This window comes from Sparus aurata, chromosome 11, assembly GCF_900880675.1.
Source record: "Sparus aurata chromosome 11, fSpaAur1.1, whole genome shotgun sequence".
Lineage (NCBI taxonomy): Eukaryota > Metazoa > Chordata > Actinopteri > Spariformes > Sparidae > Sparus > Sparus aurata.
In genome coordinates this window covers 10,520,518-10,541,045 of record NC_044197.1, presented here as the reverse complement: position 1 = coordinate 10,541,045, position 20,528 = coordinate 10,520,518, and the positions used below count along the sequence as shown (strand labels likewise).

At 40.2% G+C, this 20,528-nt stretch overlaps 2 protein-coding genes across 2 annotated transcripts; one reads left to right on the top strand and one right to left on the bottom strand.

Moving 5' to 3' along the window:
• Positions 1 to 728: 728 nt before the first annotated feature.
• Positions 729 to 9,327, bottom strand: LOC115591294 (MAU2 chromatid cohesion factor homolog). The gene is made up of 18 exons (XM_030433163.1): positions 9,032 to 9,327; positions 8,627 to 8,710; positions 8,331 to 8,426; positions 7,959 to 8,053; positions 7,355 to 7,382; positions 6,989 to 7,144; positions 6,637 to 6,783; positions 5,801 to 5,891; positions 5,540 to 5,643; positions 5,315 to 5,392; positions 4,249 to 4,314; positions 4,031 to 4,114; positions 3,543 to 3,592; positions 3,363 to 3,440; positions 3,160 to 3,271; positions 2,452 to 2,542; positions 2,193 to 2,320; positions 729 to 2,062 (listed from the first exon to the last, which is right to left on the bottom strand). The coding sequence occupies exons 1-18, from the start codon at positions 9,263 to 9,265 to the stop codon at positions 1,988 to 1,990; spliced, it is 1,797 nt and encodes a 598-aa protein (XP_030289023.1). The 5' UTR covers positions 9,266 to 9,327; the 3' UTR covers positions 729 to 1,987.
• A 631-nt stretch (positions 9,328 to 9,958) lies between these two features.
• LOC115591295 (mitochondrial coenzyme A transporter SLC25A42) lies at positions 9,959 to 19,014 on the top strand. The gene is made up of 8 exons (XM_030433164.1): positions 9,959 to 10,276; positions 10,724 to 10,871; positions 12,578 to 12,689; positions 12,969 to 12,994; positions 13,566 to 13,732; positions 16,806 to 16,922; positions 17,051 to 17,202; positions 17,318 to 19,014. Exons 2-8 carry the CDS (start codon positions 10,785 to 10,787, stop codon positions 17,641 to 17,643), a joined length of 987 nt encoding a protein of 328 aa, XP_030289024.1. The 5' UTR covers positions 9,959 to 10,276; positions 10,724 to 10,784; the 3' UTR covers positions 17,644 to 19,014.
• Positions 19,015 to 20,528: the final 1,514 nt, after the last annotated feature.

Here is a 20,528-nt window from a genome sequence, read left to right as displayed (position 1 = left end):
TAAAAATGAAGATACCATGTTAGAATATTTCTTTGCTATAAGTGAAAGTCAAAGTTTGCTGGCATAAAATGTACTTAAGTATTAAAAGTACAATTATATCTACACGTGTACGTATGTATGCAGGATGTAATCTGAAAACTAACTAGTAACTGAAGTTATCAAATAAATCTAGTGGAGTAAAAAGTGCAGTATTTGCCTCTAAAATGTAGCGGAGCTTAAGTATAAAGTAGTCTAAATTGCACTAAGTAGTACTTAAGTACAATACTTGACTAAGTTTACTTACTTACATTCAATCCTGGTTATGTAATTAGGGTTCGGGTTAGTATATTATAGCCATGTAGACATTTATATAGTGACAGCTTTTAAATTGATTTTCTTCAAGAAATGCTTTCTTTTACAAATTCTAGACTACGTATATTAAATATTAACAGTATTGAGCCCATTAGTGTTGATTTAAGCATATTTTCACTTGAAGAAAACAGTACATAACTACACCAGTGTAAACACATTTGAAAACTCTAGCACCACCTACAGGTTACTTAGAGATATCCTCACCACTAACTCTTAATAACTAGCAGTCCTTCGTCATACAGCTGCCAGTATTCACTGTTTCCTTCCTCTTGTTTTGCAGTGTCAATTCACCTCTAATACACCCAGGCAATGACGCAACTTCCCAACAAACACACACAAATCAGGTCAATTCCATTGGAATAATGGCCACAACCTGATCGGGAAATTACAAAATTTCAATTGTATTTTTATTGGAAAATTATTGAAAACAATGTAAGCATTAAAAACATAGGCATTGGATAGAATATGGCTAGTACTCAAGCTTCAACTGTGTCCATACAGAGTGCCTTAAATACCAAGCGTTGAGATTTCTACATAGGATAGCTAAAAATACATATCACACTTTACTAAATTGACTTTATAAAATGTCACTGTACAATAAAGGTTCAACGAGTGGCAAGTCTATACAAACATACTGTAAAGGAACCATTTAGTAGAACTATCAAGAGAAATTAAAATACAACAAAATAAAATGAATTCGCTATTTTGAGTATCTGAGGATTATTGTGTGCTCCTAAAGTTTTAACATAAACTGCAAAAATCAATGAATGCAGTGGGGAAGTCATGTATTCTGAAAGCTGAAAAAAATACACCAGTTTAATGAGTTGCTTTAAAATGGTATGTGGTGACCCTCACATCCACCGAATGATAAAAAACCAGACAGAGGCATATCCTGGTCCATAGAGGAACTGTACACGGTGGATTGTGCACTGGCCTCAATACAAGTTACACTGCCAGTTGTTATCGTGAAACTTTTCAACTGATTAATGTGTGAAAATATATTACAAGATGTCTCTAATCTTTCTAATATGGATTTGTGCAAAAATGATCTACCAAGAATTTATCATCAGCGACCCAGGTCAGAAACTAGTGTACAGGGGAATCCACATTAGTATCTTCCATGCATACAAACAGGATCCTTACAAAACAAGGCAAGATGTAAAATATTTACCAACAGTTACAAAAATATCAACATGAATAAATTAATTTTCTCTACATTTCTTTACTGCCCCGCTATCGACCCTCTTCCACCGAGTGGAAAAAAGAAACCAGGCAAACGCAGTGAAGGCTTCTCTACAGCTGAGGCAGAGAAGCCCTGTGATACGTCGCTACGTGTCCTTTGCTACTCTAATCGAGAGTCCGACCCCTCCCTGGTACCCCGTAAGCATCCGTGCCATCGGAGAGCGTGAAATACATGTACAACAGTCGTAATTGTTTTGCAACAATTTTAAAAAATATGATAGCAGACAATCAGGAAGCAACCTTGAGAAGCAAATAAAGTGAAGACGTGAACTCTGTGACCTGTTAAAATCATCTTAAATCTCAGCTACAGTGGTCTGATAGCAGGTTGTTAGGCATCAATCTGTTGCTTGTGATAGAACAGCTACAGTCATATGCAAGTCTGACAGCTGGTTTCTCATAGCAGGCTTGCGAGGCTGGTGGTTGGGCCGTTCTGGGCTTGGATCTGGACAGGAGGAGGGCCATCAGTCCACTGAAAAACATAAAGAGAAATACTGTCAAGAATAACAAAACAGACACAGAGAATAAATACACAACAGTGAACAAGTGGAAATATGTAAATCCAATATGGAACATGAAATAAGACTTGCTGTTTCACATACACTGATGAGGTTATGCTCAGGTAGGCTGCAGGCAGCGATGTGGTCCTGCAGCAGCTGCTGGGAGAAGTTCTGGTGCATCTGGGCTGCTTCATGGGCGTCCATGTTGTTCCCAAGGGCCTTGTTCAAGTCTGCAGGCACGACAACAAAACTAAGGCAAGGTATTCTCACTGTAAAGCTTTAAGAGTTTTCATTTTAAGTGTGAGCCTGTAACAAAACATGAAACATAAATCATGTTTCACCAGGATAAGGGAAAATATACCTTTCAACAGTGCAGACGACCACAGCTGAACAGACATGTCAGGGATCTTGCTGGCCAGCTGCATGGCAGGTACAACCATGTTGTTGCTTTCCTAAAATAGAAAAGAGCAACTTTTTATAGAACAAAATTGGTGGAAATGATCAGACGACAATCCTTCTTTGTCAACACAGATAGCTTTGAAAAGGTGTTGAAATAGGAGTATGCTATTACATCCTACAAAAGGAGGGGACAGATGTTATCTATACCTTCGACACATGGTGGAACTTGTGCAACTACTTCAGAGCGTAAAAAAGGTGTACATAACAGCTTTTTAAAATAAGTTTGGGATCTCTGCGTTTCCGGAGACTTAGATTACACCAGCTGTAGGAAGCCATTTGAGGCCCCGCCTTCTTCAGTTGTTTAGAAGAATGCTGAATTTCTGGTTTGTTGTGAAGCTCCAGAAAACATTTTGTGGTCTACAAAAATTCAAAATACAGAGTCCATGACTCAATTTATTTTTAGGGTGAACTTGTCCTTTAATTCTATGATTAATAATAAGACAACATGTTCTGTTTGGACTTCAAGCTGTTCTAACCCAGGTGTTTAAGCCCAGTCAGAGCCCAAATTGGCATCCATTACCAATCAATCAAATGCCGGTAAATATGTATTTGCTATTTCATGGCCAGTTCAATTGAACAATTAGGGACATTTGTCATCCACTGAACTTACTCTGTGGTTGCCCAGTACATAGAAGATGTGCCCCAGCAGAACTAGGGAGCAGGCGGTCAGTCTGTTCAGATCCTCAGCATTAGACATCTTCAGGGTTTCCCTGAGGAACCGCCTGCAACACAACAATACATACATACATGTATAAGTATGAACAGGTTGGACCTGGGGTGTTTTTGCAAGAAACAATCGAACATTTGTCGTACTTGGCTTCGTTGTAGCGTCCTTGAAAGAAGGACAAGAGTCCCCTGATGTAGAAGGCAGCAGCACGGAGGCAATGGGAGCTAAATCGAAAACAAAGACAGTGATTGTTTATTTAATTGTCAATGTAAGTTTTAACAACATTCATTGATTTAATTTGCTGTCACATGTTATATGCCTCCTACCTCACTGGGAAGTTATGGTCTGGGTTTATTCTCTCCAGCAGGCTGTAAAGCTAAAGCAGAAATGAAAACAAGAAATACATTTAAAAGTGCACCTCATAGCTATTAAGGAGTTGTGTGTTTTCTGGTTACCTTTCTGTCAAAGTATGAGTGTGCTTTTAAACAAAATAACTTCATGTTACTGTGCTTTTAAAAGAAGGATCACTGATATTTGACTATCAAAGTATTTCACTGAGACATGTTATAGTTGTCAATGCTCTCTGGTGGACAAACTCTGTAATTGCAAGCCTGTTTCTAAAAAAACAAAGTATATTTTTGGCTTTCCATTCTGCAAGTCCTTCCTACTCTGTGGCTCACAAACAAATTGATGACAACACAAAAAAAATGTATCACAACCATCATATGATGTACACTAACCACTTCCTTCAGAATTGGTTTACTGCTTTATTCTGTTGCATTTTAAAGACGTGGCCCGTTATTACTAAACTGACCTCCTGGTGTCGGTTTCCTTCCCTAATGTAGACACTGGCCAAGTTGGTTACAATGTATGTCCACAGTTCCTGGTGTGTGGTGAGCTGAAACACAACAGATCGAACATGTTTGAGACAGCAGCAGATAATAGAAGTAGAGCTAAAGAGAGGAGAGGAGATGATATTGGTGAGAGTATTTGAGGCGAGGCATAAAAAACAAAGATTTGCCATAAACTCACCCGCAAGGCTGTAGTAAACTGTGCCTCAGCATTATCCATACAGTTCACAGAGATACAGTAGAGACCCTGGGATGTGAAAAGACGAATAGATCGATGATTACAGATGTGTATTTCTCATTAAAACAGGGATGTATTTAAAACATTTGTTTAATTTAGACTAAACAGCATTTGGGAATATGACACCCTGTTATTTCTCATGGCGAGTTCCTTTGTTTAGATGTTACGTCTATAAAGTTTACACTGTTTTTCATCTGTTTAATTCTTTTTCCAAGTTTAGTTTGGGTGTATGAACTGTTTTTTTTTTTTGTTGCTGTGAAAATTAAGTCCAGATTTTGCTGAGTGTTTGATTTAGTTCTCAGTTAATTCAAAGCGCACTATGTAGCTTTGGGGAAGGCATTTTAATCAGAAGAGAAAGATTTATTAATGCTGAGACAAACTAAATAAACTCTTCTTTTTCATCACTGAATACATTGAATAAACAAACTGACCTTAAAAGACAACACAATTTCATACTCTGTAAGTGCCAGACCCTGCCACCTTTCTAGCTTCAAACAGTGTTCTGGGGACCTTATTTTCCTCTGAGAACAGCTTGTTTATTCAGTTAGGTAAAAGATAAATATTTCTGTTTTTGTATAATTACCTCATTAATATTGTAAAAAGAGTCTGTGTCTGTTTACTTCAATCAAATATATCAATAACTCTTTTCATGCTTTTGCTTGTATCCCCTTTCGGTCTTTGCCTTTTTTTTTTAATTATCATTTAGCCACACACCTACTGCGAATGATAGTTATCTCCATTATAAATACAATTAGGGATTTTAGAACAATATTTAAATCACAAACATATGATGACACCAAAAGAAGTCAAACAGAACTGACCACTGAAAATATGTCTCACATGGATTTGTTGACAGTGAACGATACAGCAAAACTTATTTTGTTTAGCGCGACTTAATCTACTTGAATCTGACCGTTTTCTGAAAAATCCAATGTTATTTTGTCTTGGTTTGCAAAAGTATCCCTGCTCACTCTTAGGCACACACAGTATTTAAGATGGAAATACTCACTAATAGAGTGTGAAGCTGAGCAGCATGGTTGGTGAATAGCCTTGGGGACTGTTGGCACAGCTGACACACCTGTGAGATCTGAGTGGACAGAACAGAAATCTGTGTTCACATCCACAAGCATGATATTTCATTTTTGTGACATGCTACAAAGTGGAGCTCTCAAGATTGCCACATATTAAATATACCAGAACTCCAGTAATTAGCACAGCTACAGAAACAATGTACCTCTTGTAATGCAGTGGCCTTGTGGCCTGTGACGAGTCGGCACATGATGATGTGCTCCAGTAGAATGACTTGAAAGGTAGAGAGGATGGGGCTGCAGTCCAACACTGAAACAGAGAGATAAAAATTAAAGACGTATACAAGCAGGGACTGCAAAATGTTTTTTTTTTCTTAAGAATTCACGAAGCATAGTTTCACATAATGTAGTTAATCATGATTGATACTTTTTCTTTATAAAGCAAAGGAATAAGTTGAGGAACAAACTTTTTAGTTTCTCTAGTTGCATTAGAGCCTTGTCTGTGTACTTCTGGGCTTTTTCCAAATAGCCTGCTTGCATGGAGTGCATGACAGTCACCTGCAAAAGACAACACAGAGCGCACTTTTAACACTGTAAACCAGTTCACAATAATGTGCACGTTAAACATTTTGGTAAGCTTCAAGTGACTAAATCTCTGCAACAATGAAATCATATCATCTATCCATGGGGATATACAGCCAACACAATGTTGATACACCTTATTTGCAGTCTAAACAAATAATACATAAATAATAATAAACCAGCAACAAGGTATTTTGTCTTTGTGCTCTCCTCTGCTTCTTTCTAAATGTGCTCTGAATAAGGTATTATAAGTAGGTATTGTAATCTATTTCCAAGGCTAAGGGCCTAAAAAGCCTTGCCTTGACACCATAGTGTACAACACAACACCAACACAGTGAATATCAAATATTTGACAGAATCTTCCTTTCACACGTTCCAAATACAAAGCTAAATGTGCTCAAAAGATGTTTTCAGAAAAACAGTATGACACTCTTCGTGTTGTAAGGAGGGACTCTTCACTCTTCAGACCTAAAACCACATATGAACTACACTAAAACTAGCCAAAATGCAGCTTTGATTTTGTTCATTATGTTTAGGGAAATTAGATTTCTTCTCTTGCCCAAACAACAATCTAGAACAAGGACTTCATTTACCATCATAAATGATAAAGAAAAGCAGCAGATTTTCACATGAAAGAAACTGGAACCAGGAAATGTTTGACATTTTGTTTTGAAAAATGACTGAAAAAGTGGGTGAGTAAAGTAAAGTCAAGTAGCATTACCAAATAGACGAGCACACACATGTGCTCCTTGGGCAGCCAGTGGAAGAGGTCAGCTGGGTTGCTGGGCAGAATCTCATCATCGTGGAGTGTAGAAATGGTCTGGATGCACTGCTGCAGCTGCTTCAGACATGGCTTCACACTCTTCACCTAGAACGACGTGACAAAACAAATCCCATCTCAACTTCATGTAGTCTGAGACATCCTGACATAAAAACAGATTTACCAAACTGAAATCCCTTTATGAAATCAGTATGTGCATGCATGCTAATCAGTGAGTTTCCTATGTGTTTCAAAGCACCCTCACTTAAACCCTGCCCCACTTTATCAAGCCCTTCCAGGCTGGTTATCCTACCTGTCCAGCATCCAGGTAGTGTGTAACCTGAAGGACCAGGAAGAAGACCCTCAGGGACTCTTTCTGGATGGGGTTTCCCTGCCAGTTTTCTACAATAGTTCCGCACAGTGTGAGTAGAGGGTGCACCTCCCCAAGCTTCCTCTCCATTAGCAGCAACTAAAAGATAAACAACAAAAAAAAACATTGCCACAATCAAAACTTGATTGATATTCATCTACTGTTGAATAGGTAAGATAAGTAATAGAAAACAACACATGCAATGGTGCCAAATGTTTTGATATGTGTTTGAAAATAAAACACAATTAATACTACCACGATTTAACAGCACAGATAGAATAAGAAGTTAAAGCAGAATAGATGACTCACCATGCCTTTACTGAGGAGAAACAATGCCCTGAAAAGCAAAAAAACATGGAGTTAGTTTACTCGCCACCAATATCTCAGTCAGTCACACATTTATGAACACTTGCCACAGTTGTGTTGGAGGCAAAGGTGCATCAGTGTCATGGCAAATACCATAATGAAATGTAGTGAGAAGGTGAAAAGTCCTTGTCAGGAAAGTTACAATCGCAAAGTAGCTGAACAGAACTTGGAATTAGGGTTTATAATTAGATTACTGTGACTAGTGTTTGCAGTTTTCTGTGTCAACTGTGCTTGAGTAAAGGGGTTATTGGAAATGAGAAGTCAGTAATAAAATAGAACTTCTGTCAAGAGATAGTCCACTTCCTATTATTTGGTTTGGAATAGCTCTTAGATGGCAACCCCTCTGTGCACACACGAAAACCGAGGGGAAGTGGACCTGTGTGGGTGTACATTAAAAACATTTACATTTATCTTACTTGATCCATCGATATTTTGTTTTCAGTGTGCCCTGGGTGAACAGTGTTGTTTGGTGAAGTCGGAGGTGTGAGAAGGTTACCTCTAAAAACCCTTAAATATTACAGTCAACAGAGGATTGGCTGACATTTACCTGGTATATTCCGACCCAACCACTCGGGCGTACTCAGCTCCAACCCCCAGCAGGTCACATGCTGACACCAAGTCTTTCTCCAGAGTATGCAGTTGCTGAAAGAGATGAGAACATTCCTGTCGTCACTAGAGACTCTTTCACTATTTGGACACAGATCTGGACTCCAGCTAAATCTAACTACAACAAAAAAAAGTACCAAGTGTGAGCAAACACCACTAAAACTAAATACCAGCATGTTATTACAGCTGTTATGAAATATCAACTCTAAAACAGTTGGGCACTGCTGTACATAAGAAATGACTTGTGCAACAAATTGACCCCTAATAAAAAGGTGCATATTCATACTGTTGCACTAGCAATAACAATACATACCGCCAACTGGAACAACAGTCTGCAGTGCCAGTATGGTGTTTGTTGTGAAATCTGGATGGCCTTGCGCAGTAGGGGTTTTGCAGAGTCAACCAAATTCTGAAACATTGATTGAAAAAAATAATAATAATAAACACCAATGCAAAGCCTACCAAGGATGTATCTTGACATACACAACTTCTACTACCATGTTCATTTCACGTCATTATAGTGCAGCTAAGCTAATGTTAATTATAACTCACGACACATAACTCACGTCAACGTTACTTCAAATACAGCAAGAAAAAAAAATAGCTTACCTGTTGGCAGAAGAGTTCAGACAGAATGCTGGCAGCTTCAAATTTGACATCTTCAAACTGAGGGACTTGTTGAGATATAAACCACTGCGAAACAGAAAACAGACAGAATATGTTAGCCGCGTCATAATGTCGGTGTTTGCCATCTTTACGAACAAAAAACAATCCCATGCAGCGGCTAACGTTAGCTAGCAAATGAGAAAGAACCGAAGCGGCCGACCCGGGACGAATGTATATTAACAAAAACTACAACAAATCGTATATTTTAACTTCTTTACAAATGTTGGCCTTCCCGAATGACCGTCTATTCAAGTATTTCCGTCGCTGGCTAGTTTTTCCAGCCTGTGGCCTACACCCGTCCCCTTCTCCGCCGCATCCCCGTTGTTTCCTACATCGAACGTCCCTCACCGCTTTCTCCAAGTGGCTGCGGGCCAACTCGCTGTTCTTGGTGTGGTGGTAGAGAACCGAGCCCAGTTGAAGATGTGTCCGGGCCTCGATCCTCTGTGGGGGCTTAAACTGAAACACTGCCTGGAGACAGTGCACACATAGTCGGATTTTTGGCGGACTGGATGTTCGGAAATGTTCCGCAAAGCCGAGTAGGGCGAGATACCAGCGCTCCGGGGCCTCTACGTTTGACGCCATTTTCCCCGACAACAACAAGTTTTTCAGCGCTGTGATGAGACTCCCGGGTTGCCAGGTTCGGCCATGTAGAACCCACAACAACAAGCCTCGACCCTTCCATTTTGTTTGATTTTCTTCTTTAAGTTAACATTTAATCTTGCATGACGGCTAAACTATAACGCAGTTTCATAAAGACTCTATACAATTTATGATATTTTAAAATAAAATGTAATAATAAAGAAATACCATGTATACATTAATTCAGCTATATAAATTATTTCAGTTTTACTTGATCATGTTTCTTTAAAACACATTGACATCTTTTCTTTAATTTATCTATAACATCGTAGTATGATATGTAAAATATGCTGTGAAGTTATTTTATACAGGCTTCCAGGTAACCACTGCTGTGGGTCACCCACAACATGAAAAGTATTTCTTAAAGGTTACGGTCAGTTGTGACTCTGCAAGGGATCAGTCTGCAATCAGTCTGCAAGAAAATAAACGTTTTCTTTTAGTCCAGTGTGCTTTGTGCTGAAACTCAAAAGGTTCTGTCTATTCGAACATATATGCAATCATGGCAACAGCGCGAGTACCATTTATATAACATATAAGCAAACATGGCAACCCAATGTTGAGGATCATCTCGCGAGATTTCATCCATACAACGAGACCCGCTCATGGATATTGTAGTCCAAATATTGCCAAACGCTGTCCCAGTTTCTTTAAGACCTTGAAAAGCCCAAATAATCTTGTGCGCAGTGTCAGTGTCAGGCAGCAGCAGACTTTCCTCGCAGCCATCACCTATAAATAGACGAAACGCTCTGTCGCAGCTTTGACATTTGTCTGTTAACATTCATCTTCAGAAACGTCAACAACGTGAAAAGACGTGAAGACACCTCCCAGCGCGTTGTAAGTTATAAGAGAGCGACAGCCCAGCCTCCAGCGAGCAAACAAGAAATGTGTGCAAGATCGTGCATGGCAGGCTGGTGACCGACATAACACAGCGAAGAACTGTAAACACAGACGAAGGTAACAAAAATGCAGCATTTAATAAATAAATTAATACCCTCATTGAACTGCAGTAGCGATGCATGGGCCTGTTTATTCATTGTTGTTATCATTAATTGCGTAACTATGAATGGCAGCTTACTTGAGGTGTGGTCATTAAGTTGTTTGCACGCATTACTTAAGGAAAATTGTCATGTCGGCCGGATTGATTTAGAAATATGTACAGTGTGTTTGTTTTTGTGCTGGAGGGTTGAACGACGGATTAAACAGCAGAGCTTTTGAAACGCAACACCCTGTTTACAAGCCAGGCTTGTTTGTGCGTGTTGGGGATGAAACCGTGCGCGTAATCACGCAGTCGCGTTTTGTTAAAAGAAAACACGGAGGCAGTGCGACACGGCGGGCTGTTGTGTTGAATAAAATGTATTTAAATGGTCTCCTTAATATTTCCTCACATGTATGTCCCTGCAGCAGGCCTCGCTGGATGAGTGAGCGAGTGTGTTGACAGCTGGGTAATCTGTGAAGGGCACACATGGCCCACCGTGTGAACGACCATCCGAGCCGCCTGCCTGTGGCCCAGGCCACCGTGCTGGCCCTGCCGCCTCCCAGCCAAGCAGAGGTGAGTGTCTCCCCAGGACTCGATCGTTTTCTTCTGCTGCAGGACGAATGAGTTGAGGTCGCACTTGTGATGGCACGTTGATGGGAGCTTGGATGTGGATTGTTTATAAAAGATTGATTAGGACAAATGGGCCATGGGAGTGATAACAGTGCATTTAAAGAGCACTATGTAGTATTTAGGGGAAGACATTTTAGAGAGGAAGAGGAAGATCTTTAGTGGGTATTTTTTTTTTTTTGAATGCCCAAACAAACTAAATAAACACACTCGATTTTGTGACTGAATAGACAACTGACCTTAAAGGACAACACAGTTTCATACTGTCGCATATGAAGTAAGAAGAATTATCATTCCTCACTAAAATCGTAATTTTTTTAGGAGGAGGTTTTGAATTGAAATCCTGCATCTCAGAAGAAAGACAGGAAAAAGGAGTACCATTAAAGGTGCGGTGTGACAAAAGAAAGGGAAAGATCTCCATTGACTGATTTTTTCTTGTATGCCTAAAGAAACAAAATAAACAAACTCTTGTTGCGTCCATGACTGAATAAACTGAATAAACAATCCATCACAGTTTCATACAGTTTTATATGTGGCGGACCCTGCCACCCTTCGAGCTTCAAACAGTGTTCTGGGGACTGTATTTTCCTCTGAGAACAGCTTGTTTATTGAAGAAAAAAAAAATCTGTGTTTGTTTTATCAACTCATTAATATTGTAAATATAAAAATTCTGAGTTTTAATTTCCTCTCCAAAACTGCATAGTGCCCCTTTTTAACACAAATGGAAAATCTGTCTAAATGTGCCGCTTCTGAGGATATTCTGTTATTCCCTTTTTGCACAACTTGTTTACCATAAATCCTGAAACAAGCGATAGTGTGAGGCTCTGCTCAGTGTTGTTGCCACATACAACTCAAGCCTTCCTGGTACTCTACATACTTTTGAAAGGACATGCCTCGACCGGTGTGGTGCTGTAAATAGCAGGCAGGTGCCAGCTAATCTAAAGCTGGCCTCGGTTTGCAAAGCAATACAATAGGTGGCATTGAATGAGGACAGTCATAGCAGGTGTTTACTGTAAGCCTCACTGTGTTGTCAATGAACAACAGACTTTTTTTTTTCTAAATAAAATGTTTCTTTTAAATTAGCAGCAGCTGACCCCAGATAAAAAAGAAAAAGTGTCTAAGTAGGTCAGTTTAACGGACATACATTAAGCTGTAAAAGGAGTGAGAGCCAGAACTGTGTCCTCACTGTCCTGGTTTAAGTTGTGAAACCTGCTTGTTATTCCTGCCAAATGCTCTTTCTTATCAGTTTGTGGGATTGTTTATTGGGTTCAACTGTTCCTTCCAGCTGAATGAACACTCCCAAACGTGCGCACACACTCACACACAAACAAACAGCGCGGCCTCAGTGAAGCGTCAGCAGGTGTTATCTCTCGTGATTTTGTCGCAGCAGTTGGGTCACTCTGGCTGTAATCCACGTGCAGATTTGACCGTGTTGTTGCAGCAACCTCGCCACGGGATAGATACTGGGAGTGTTTGTGCTGATGATCACGTGACATCATATGGCAACATAATGACAGATATGTTATTAAGCTCGCACACAAAAAAAGCTAATCTGGTGTAAGGTTGTGAAGGTATCTTGAGTTTTATCTTAAGGGTCAGCGTGGTTCAGTGTCTACGTGACTAAATGTCGTCTGTTTGTGTGTCTGAAACAGGACTTGAGGCCAAGAGGGACGGCGCTGGACTCCCTGCTGTGTGGGGCATTTGCTGGAGCCATAGCCAAAACAGTTATCGCACCTCTCGATCGGACCAAGATCATTTTCCAAGGCAAGAATAACACTCTGCAGAAAGATTTCTTTCTAAATATAGAATCTACACACACTCAACAAAAGCCTCTATATACTGTTTATGTAAGTGAGTTATACAATACTTTTCTGTGCATAACACTCCAAAGAAAATGCGTCCACTGTTCTCCGGTTTGTACCAGAGTTTTTCGGGGAACTGTTTTTAACTAATTGCTAATCCTCTTAGTCGATGTTTAGCCTGCATGAGAGAGTGTGCTGTTTAACCCTGACGTTCACTGTGTCTCCTTTTGTTGTTCCACAGTGTCCTCAAACAGATTCTCAGCTAAGGTGAGTTAATGTTGACATCTTAGCTGCAAATGTGTCATCCTTAATTTACCTTAATTAATACACTTTAGTACGAGCACGAGTGGCAGCCAGGATGAAATTGAAAATGGCTAATAAAAAAATTAGTTGGTGGTCACAGTTTCTCTAATGAATGTTTCTTTATACAATTCTACATAGAGTGCATTGTGTTTCTGTGACTAAGAAGACAAGCAACAGACCAAATGAATATGTATAGTAATGCTAACCAGCACTAGCCACTTTGGGTGATAGTTCAGTAGTAAACAACACCAAAACTCCTCCCGTGCTCTGAGCTCCCAGTCAAGGTAGAGTCAGCTAATACGACCGCTAGCTGCAAGGCTAACTGAGCTAACTAGCTGATAGCAGCTACAGTTGGCAGCAGTTACACTGGTGATATGCTGCCCCCTATTTGTTTGTAATACGAATATGACAGTTTGCCAATTCTTACATATTGCACCTTTTTAAGATTTTAAGACTACCGTGTTTAATGTATACATGTGGGAAAATGTGAAGAGCATCTGTCTCGCTCCTGACCGAATGTATTCGCTACCACCAGGAGGCCTTCAGACTCATCTACTGCACTTACATGAAGGATGGGCTGCTCAGCCTGTGGAGGGGAAACTCTGCTACCATGGTGAGGGTCATGCCGTACGCGGCCATCCAGTTCTGCTCTCACGAACAGTACAAAAAACAACTGGGAAGCTACTACGGATACCAGGGAAAGTGAGTAGAGAATTTGCATTCAGTAGTAGAATTTTAATTTATTCGTTCATTTATTTATTTAAAGGAGACCTATTAGGGCTTTTTGTGTGTTTTTTTCCCTTTCCTTCAGTGTCTTATAGGTTCTTGTGCATGTAAAAGATAATGAAAGTTTAAAAGCCCAAAGTCTGAGCCTACAGAAGCTCCTCTATCCCACAGAAAACACTGCTCCTGAAACGCCTCATCAGTAGTCCCGCCTTTAATTCCAACACTTTATGACATAATACGTTGTCACAATGTCACATATTTGCGTAATTAATGCCATATTTATGGTAAAAGTGACGCTAACTGAAAGCTGAAAACACTGACAGAGCCGTCTAGAGACATTGGGCCTCATTCATGAACCGTTCTTACAAACAAATTTGTTCTTAAGTCCCACTTACGAAGATTTTACGAAGATTGTGGCATTCATGAATTTTTTCTTATCTAGGATTTTTTCTTAGGCAAGAACAAATCCTACGAACACTCAGGAGTACTCTTACGCATATTTCAGTGCCGAAATGTTGGCATGGTTGTGTTTTCTTCTCTTGTGTAGTTCAATAAAATGCAATATTACAGTGATAATTCTGTCATATTTATTCATTTATTTATTTATTTCATATTTTTGGTAATTTACAAAGAATTTAAATTCTAAAATAAATTAAATGTGCTAATGATTTAAGATAAATCAAGTAAATTGGAAACATGCCATCAATTAGTAACCCCCCCACCCTATTTATACGTGGCATTTCTCCATCCAAGGACCGCAAAACAATGGCATATATACTCACCGGCCACTTTATTAGGTACACCTGACCAACTGCTCGTTAACTTAAATTTCTAATCAGCCAATCACATGGCAGCAACTCAATGCATTTAGGCATGTAGACATGGTCAAGACGATCTGCTGCAGTTCAAACCGAGCATCAGAATGGGGAAGAAAGGTGATTTAAGTGACTTTGAACATGGCATGGTTGTTGGTGCCAGACGGGCTGGTCTGAGTATTTCAGAAACTGCTGATCTACTGGGATGTTCACGCACAACCATCTCTAGGGTTTACAGAGAATGGTCCGAAAAAGAGAAAATATCCAGTGAGCGGCAGTTCTGTGGGCGCAAATTCCTTGTTGATGCCAGAGGTCAGAGGAGAATGGCCAGACTGGTTCGAGCTGATAGAAAGGCAACAGTAACTCAAATAACCACTCGTTACAACCGAGGTATGCAGAAGAGCATCTCTGAACGCACAACACGTCGAACCTTGAGGCGGATGGGCTACAGCAGCAGAAGACCACACCGGGTGCCACTCCTGTCAGCTAAGAACAGGAAACTGAGGCTACAATTCGCACAGGCTCACCAAAATTGGACAATAGAAGATTGTAGAAACGTTGATGAGTCAAAGCAATGATGAGTCTCGATTTCTGCTGCGTCATTCGGATGGTAGGGTCAGAATTTGGCGTCAACAACATGAAAGCATGGATCCATCCTGCCTTGTATCAACAGTTCAGGCTGGTGGTGGTTGTGTAATGGTGTGGGGGATATTTTCTTGGCACACTTTGGGCCCATTAGTACCAATTGAGCATCGTGTCAACGCCACAGCCTACCTGAGTATTGTTGCTGACCATGTCCATCCCTTTATGACCACAGTGTACCCATCTTCTGATGGCTACTTCCAGCAGGATAACGCGCCATGTCATAAAGCGCGAATCATCTCAGACTGGTTTCTTGAACATGACAATGAGTTCACTGTACTCAAATGGCCTCCACAGTCACCAGATCTCAATCCAATAGAGCACCTTTGGGATGTGGTGGAACGGGAGATTCGCATCATGGATGTGCAGCCGACAAATTTTGTGGTGCTATCATGTCAATATGGACCAAACTCTCTGAGGAATGTTTCTAGTACCTTGTTGAATCTATGCCACGAAGGATTAAAGCAGTTCTGAAGGCAAAAGGGGGTCCAACCCGGTACTAGCAAGGTGTACCTAATAAAGTGGCCAGTGAGTGTATATTGCTCCTGCGGCTTTCATCAATGTAAGAACACAGCTGCGAACAATTCTGAGGCTTAGGAACGAGTTGGTGAATCTGACGTAGGGTTTTCTTAAGGAACCTCTTAAGAACAACTTAAGAAAGAATCTAAGAAGATTCTTAAGAAGATATTGGTGAATGAGGCCCATTGTGAGCAGAGGTGACTCAACCGCTGTGCAGACAAAGAGCAGACTATTCGTGAGGGGATTTAAAGAGACAGGAGCCAGAACAGAGCTTTCTGAAACATCATGGATGAGTTTGTAGTCATGCTCACGACGTCGCTCTGGGAATGGCACCGTTGGTCCGTCCATCACATTTGTTTAGACTGAATAGTTGTTGGATTGTTTTTGTTATGAAAATGTCTGGACAACTGCTGGATAGATTGTTGTGAAATTCGGTGCAGACATCATGGTCCCCCCAGAGGATGACTTTTAATAACTTTGATCCCCTGACTTTTCCTCCAGTCTCATCAGTTCAATGTTTTTTTTTTTGGTTTTTCTTTTTGTCCAACATTTGGTTTAATGGCCAAATTACGTTTTCTAAATTACTGCCATTGTCATCAGCCTCAGCTGTACTTTCTGTTGAGTGTTAATTTGCAGACGTTTGCATGCTAACACAACTATGATGGTGAACATGGTGAATGTTATACCTGCTTAACACATTGACTGTAGAAAATAATATCAAATGTGGATGCAGCCTCTAGGTCTGAAAGTAAAACCAATGCAGCAGTGCCTTAAATGTGCGTTCTTGCTAACAGCCACCTCACTGATTTCGGTCTTAAACATGGCCAGAATGCTAAACGTGAGGCTTCAAAACAGTAGTCCACAAACTATCGCGTGATGTCATGGTGGGTTTACACTTAGCTTACCATCAGCACGCTAGCATTGTCCCTTGGTGCATGTTAGCATGCTGACCTTAGCGTTTAGTTTCAAGCACCAAAGAGCCAAAGTAGAGCCTCAGAGAGACTGTACAATGGCTGTAGACTCTAGCTTTTTGTATTATTACTTACAGATTATTATTGTGTTGTCTGTTTCAGAGCTCTGCCTCCTTTCCCACGCCTCCTGGCTGGTTCTCTGGCCGGCACCACTGCTGCTATGCTAACCTACCCTTTGGACACGGTGCGAGCCAGGATGGCAGTCACAGCTAAAGAAATGTAAGCACATAATGTGAACCAAGGGGTCCCTTTAACCCTTTAGAGTGTATTAGTCCCATTGTTGTCTATCCTAGCAGGCAAACATGATGGCAAATGGTTTTGAGCGGGTTTGTTTTTCCTTTCCACAGGTACAGCAACATCATGCATGTTTTTGTGCGTATCTCCCAAGAGGAAGGTGTGAGGACCCTTTACAGAGGCTTCACTCCCACTATCCTGGGTGTCATCCCATATGCAGGAATCACGTTTTTCACATATGAGACCCTCAAAAAGCTTCACACAGGTACTGATTATAAATGCTTGTCCATTGAAGTGACATTTTGAATGTTTTGCTGACGAAAAAAAATGTGTAATTTAGAAGCTGAACTCTCTTTCTTTCTTTCTTGTTCTCGTTCTAGAAAAAACAAGGAGGTCTCAACCGTACCCCCATGAGCGCTTGGCTTTCGGTGCCTGCGCGGGCCTGATCGGACAATCCGCCTCATACCCTCTTGATGTGGTACGTCGGCGAATGCAGACAGCCGGAGTTACCGGCTCATCGTACGTCACAATTCTGGGGACCATGCGTGCAATCGTTTCACAGGAGGGAGTAATACGTGGACTGTACAAAGGGCTGAGCATGAACTGGCTCAAAGGGCCCATTGCTGTGGGAGTTAGCTTCACCACGTTTGACATCACGCAAAGCCTTCTGCTCAAACTGCATCAGACAAACTACTTCACCCACTGAATCAGTCAGGGGTGACGAACGGCACAGAAGAGACTGATGTGAGGGAGGCGGTCAGCTCGGACACGTGGCAATAATAAGTGTCTATCGGTCGATCAACTCCTGCACGCCACCTTCAGACGGGATGTCAGAAGAGAGGAGCGGATGAGTGGAGTGGAGGCCTGATGCACACATAGAAACACTTTTTAAACGCACAGTCACACAGAGAGTCAGGAGACAAAAAAGAGGTGTCTTAAAACTGTCGTCCGCACAATCACAATTTTACTTTGAAGTCATGACACCATTAGGGTGGCTGACGTGATTTAAAGGTGGATAAAGGTGGGTTTGTTTTGGATGTAGAGGACTTTGTGTTAATAAGATAATGCTTGCACTTTGTTAAACCCGCATTGTTCTTTCAACTGAATCCTGTGTCAGAGTCAGAGAGTTCTATTAATGAGTTTTATTTCTTTTAACTTTGAGCGAGATTTTATTTTTTGTTTTAATCACATTGGGTTTTTTTGTTCACGGTTTTAAATTGTTTGATAATGCGGTTTTATCATTATTAATGAATGGTTGGTTATTTCATATGTTTCGGTTTCATTTTCAACGTTATGACGGTGCCAGTATGGATTGAATTGATACACATGGAGCGAATGATTGTACGGAAGGGAGGGTGATCATGTCAGCAGGACTGTGGTTTCACTGTCCATCCAGCACTGAGGAGTCGTGATGTAGTATTAAAATGTCTAATAAGTGGAGTCTAATCAAATATATAAGAAATAAATCTAAATATATACCTTTCTTTGTTCATACACAAGTTGAGATTTGATATGTTTCCGCTCTGTTCATCATTGCTTTGACTTGATCGCAAAGTGTTGTTTACCGGAAAAACTTTAAAAATATGCCAAAGCACCAAACTCAGTCATAAGTGTCATGTGATTAAACGAGCACTGTTTAGTTTTGGAGAGGAAATTACAACTCAGAATTTTGATATCTGCAATACTAATGAGGTAATAATACAAACTCAGAAATATATATTCTTTCCACAATGGAATAAACAAGCTGTTCTCAGGGGAAAATAAGCTCCCCAAAAACTGTTTGAAGCTAGAAAGGTGGCAGGGTCCGCAACATATAAACAAAGTAAAACAGTATGAAATTGTGTTGTCCCTTTATTTTATCATTTTATTTTTACGTCTTAACAAACTAAACAAACTGTCAGTCAATGAAGATCTTTCTCTCCTGATTAACATGTCTTCTCCAAAACTACGCAGTGCACCTTTTAAGGAGTAATTATACTTTCACTGCTAATGTACTTTTCAAAGATTCAGTGTTTCCAAAGAGTTTCAAGTTGCTCAGAGTTAAACCGACCATAAAATAAAGTGTCCGTCAACAACAGAGAGAGCTATGAGTCCTTTTGTCCACTTGAGGGTGCCATGAGATAAGCAGAGCTAATCACGCCATCAGCGACATGAAAGACGGTCTTAATTTTTGACATTTGAACTGGACCGGGATTGATATGACAGGTTTTAACTGACCAGACAAAGACAGCCAATTTTAAGGGTAAAACAACAGATTTGTTTATTTACTGGTCTTAATTACATTTCCACTTTATGAAGCATGTGTTGTTTTCTCTGTTTCCTCCAATTCCCTTGAAAGACAGGTTAAATTCTAGGACTTAAAGTATGAATAACTGATTATGTCACATTTATATTACAATGTAAAATTACAGTGTTTGTACTACCTACATTTGATGAATCATATCTGACCTGTGTGTGTGTGTGTGTGTGTGTGTGTGAGAGAGAGGGACCTCCTGTCCACTCACTGTCAGTAGATGGCAGCATTGGGTGGCGGCTCTTCTCGCTGCCTCCTGGACGCATCATGGAGGTTAGTTAGGCTCTGATCACCTTGTGGCCTGAACTTGACCTGCCCTCTGCTCACTGACACAACTTTGATTGTTAAATTTTTTTCTTTCATCCCTCTGTGTTTTATTTAATTCAAATATTAGGTGTAAAATATCTCGCAACTCTCTGAATGTAGAAAAAGTGCTGCTCTCCATGTGGTTAATGATACAAAACATTTGATTCTACAACAGAATTATTGAATTTATACAAATTTGCTACAAAACAATATAAGGGTCTAATTACACACTGAAACATGACATAAATAATTAATGTAGTTCATTTCTTCCGTTTATTTCCGCGCAAAGATGCACTGAAATCAGAAATCCGGTGTTATAGTGCAATTGACAGAGAATTATCATGAACTGAAATTTGTAAGAAAAAGAAGTCATGCCCCGTCTTTGCATAATATTTGTTAATATTTATTGAAAATCCTTTGCATTATTTATGTCAACCTTTGAAACATCTGATTAAAAAAATAGTTCCACAGTTCCCAAAAATACCCAGAAATGAGTTGTAATTATGGATCAACGGTGAAAAAAATAAAATGATTTTATGCAACACGTTTATTGCAAATTGTAACAGCCTTATTAATTGTTACAATTCCATCAAGTACCCTAACCCTAACCCGAGACAAGAAGTAGCCACACACATCCACCAAAACTCTAAATTAAAATGTATTTTGTGTTTGATTAATTATCCGATGCGGCAAATTTCTATTTGAAAGGTGTAAAATATTTCCTTCATCTATCAGTGACATCCAGATCAGTGTTTCAAATGTATTAAATTACATTTGAGTGACATTGTGCTGCATTCAAAGGCAGTCATTTTTCCGTGCTCATCCTTTTTTTGTTTTTTGCTGCACTGGTTAGTGCGCATGAGCCGCGACTGAATCTGAATAGCAGGTGAGTGTGTGCCCGCTCCGTCGCATTGGAGATAGCATCATCCGCCACCTGAAAACCTCTCCTCCGCCAGCAGCTGAGTGTCGTCTCCTCAACTTCCCATCCGAGC

Bases quoted from the DNA above. Each gene is read 5' to 3' on its own strand.
- LOC115591294 (XM_030433163.1), bottom strand. From the start codon at position 9,265: ATGGCGTCAAACGTAGAGGCCCCGGAGCGCTGGTATCTCGCCCTACTC. The intron at 7,383-7,958 runs GTAAATGTCAGC...TTTGCTTTTCAG, and splicing joins GTTGGGTCGGAATATACCAG to GGCATTGTTTCTCCTCAGTA. The intron at 6,784-6,988 runs GTAGGATAACCA...ACGTCGTTCTAG, and splicing joins ACTACCTGGATGCTGGACAG to GTGAAGAGTGTGAAGCCATG.
- LOC115591295 (XM_030433164.1), top strand. From the start codon at position 10,785: ATGGCCCACCGTGTGAACGACCATCCGAGCCGCCTGCCTGTGGCCCAG. The intron at 12,690-12,968 runs GCAAGAATAACA...GTTGTTCCACAG, and splicing joins GACCAAGATCATTTTCCAAG to TGTCCTCAAACAGATTCTCA. The intron at 12,995-13,565 runs GTGAGTTAATGT...CGCTACCACCAG, and splicing joins CAAACAGATTCTCAGCTAAG to GAGGCCTTCAGACTCATCTA.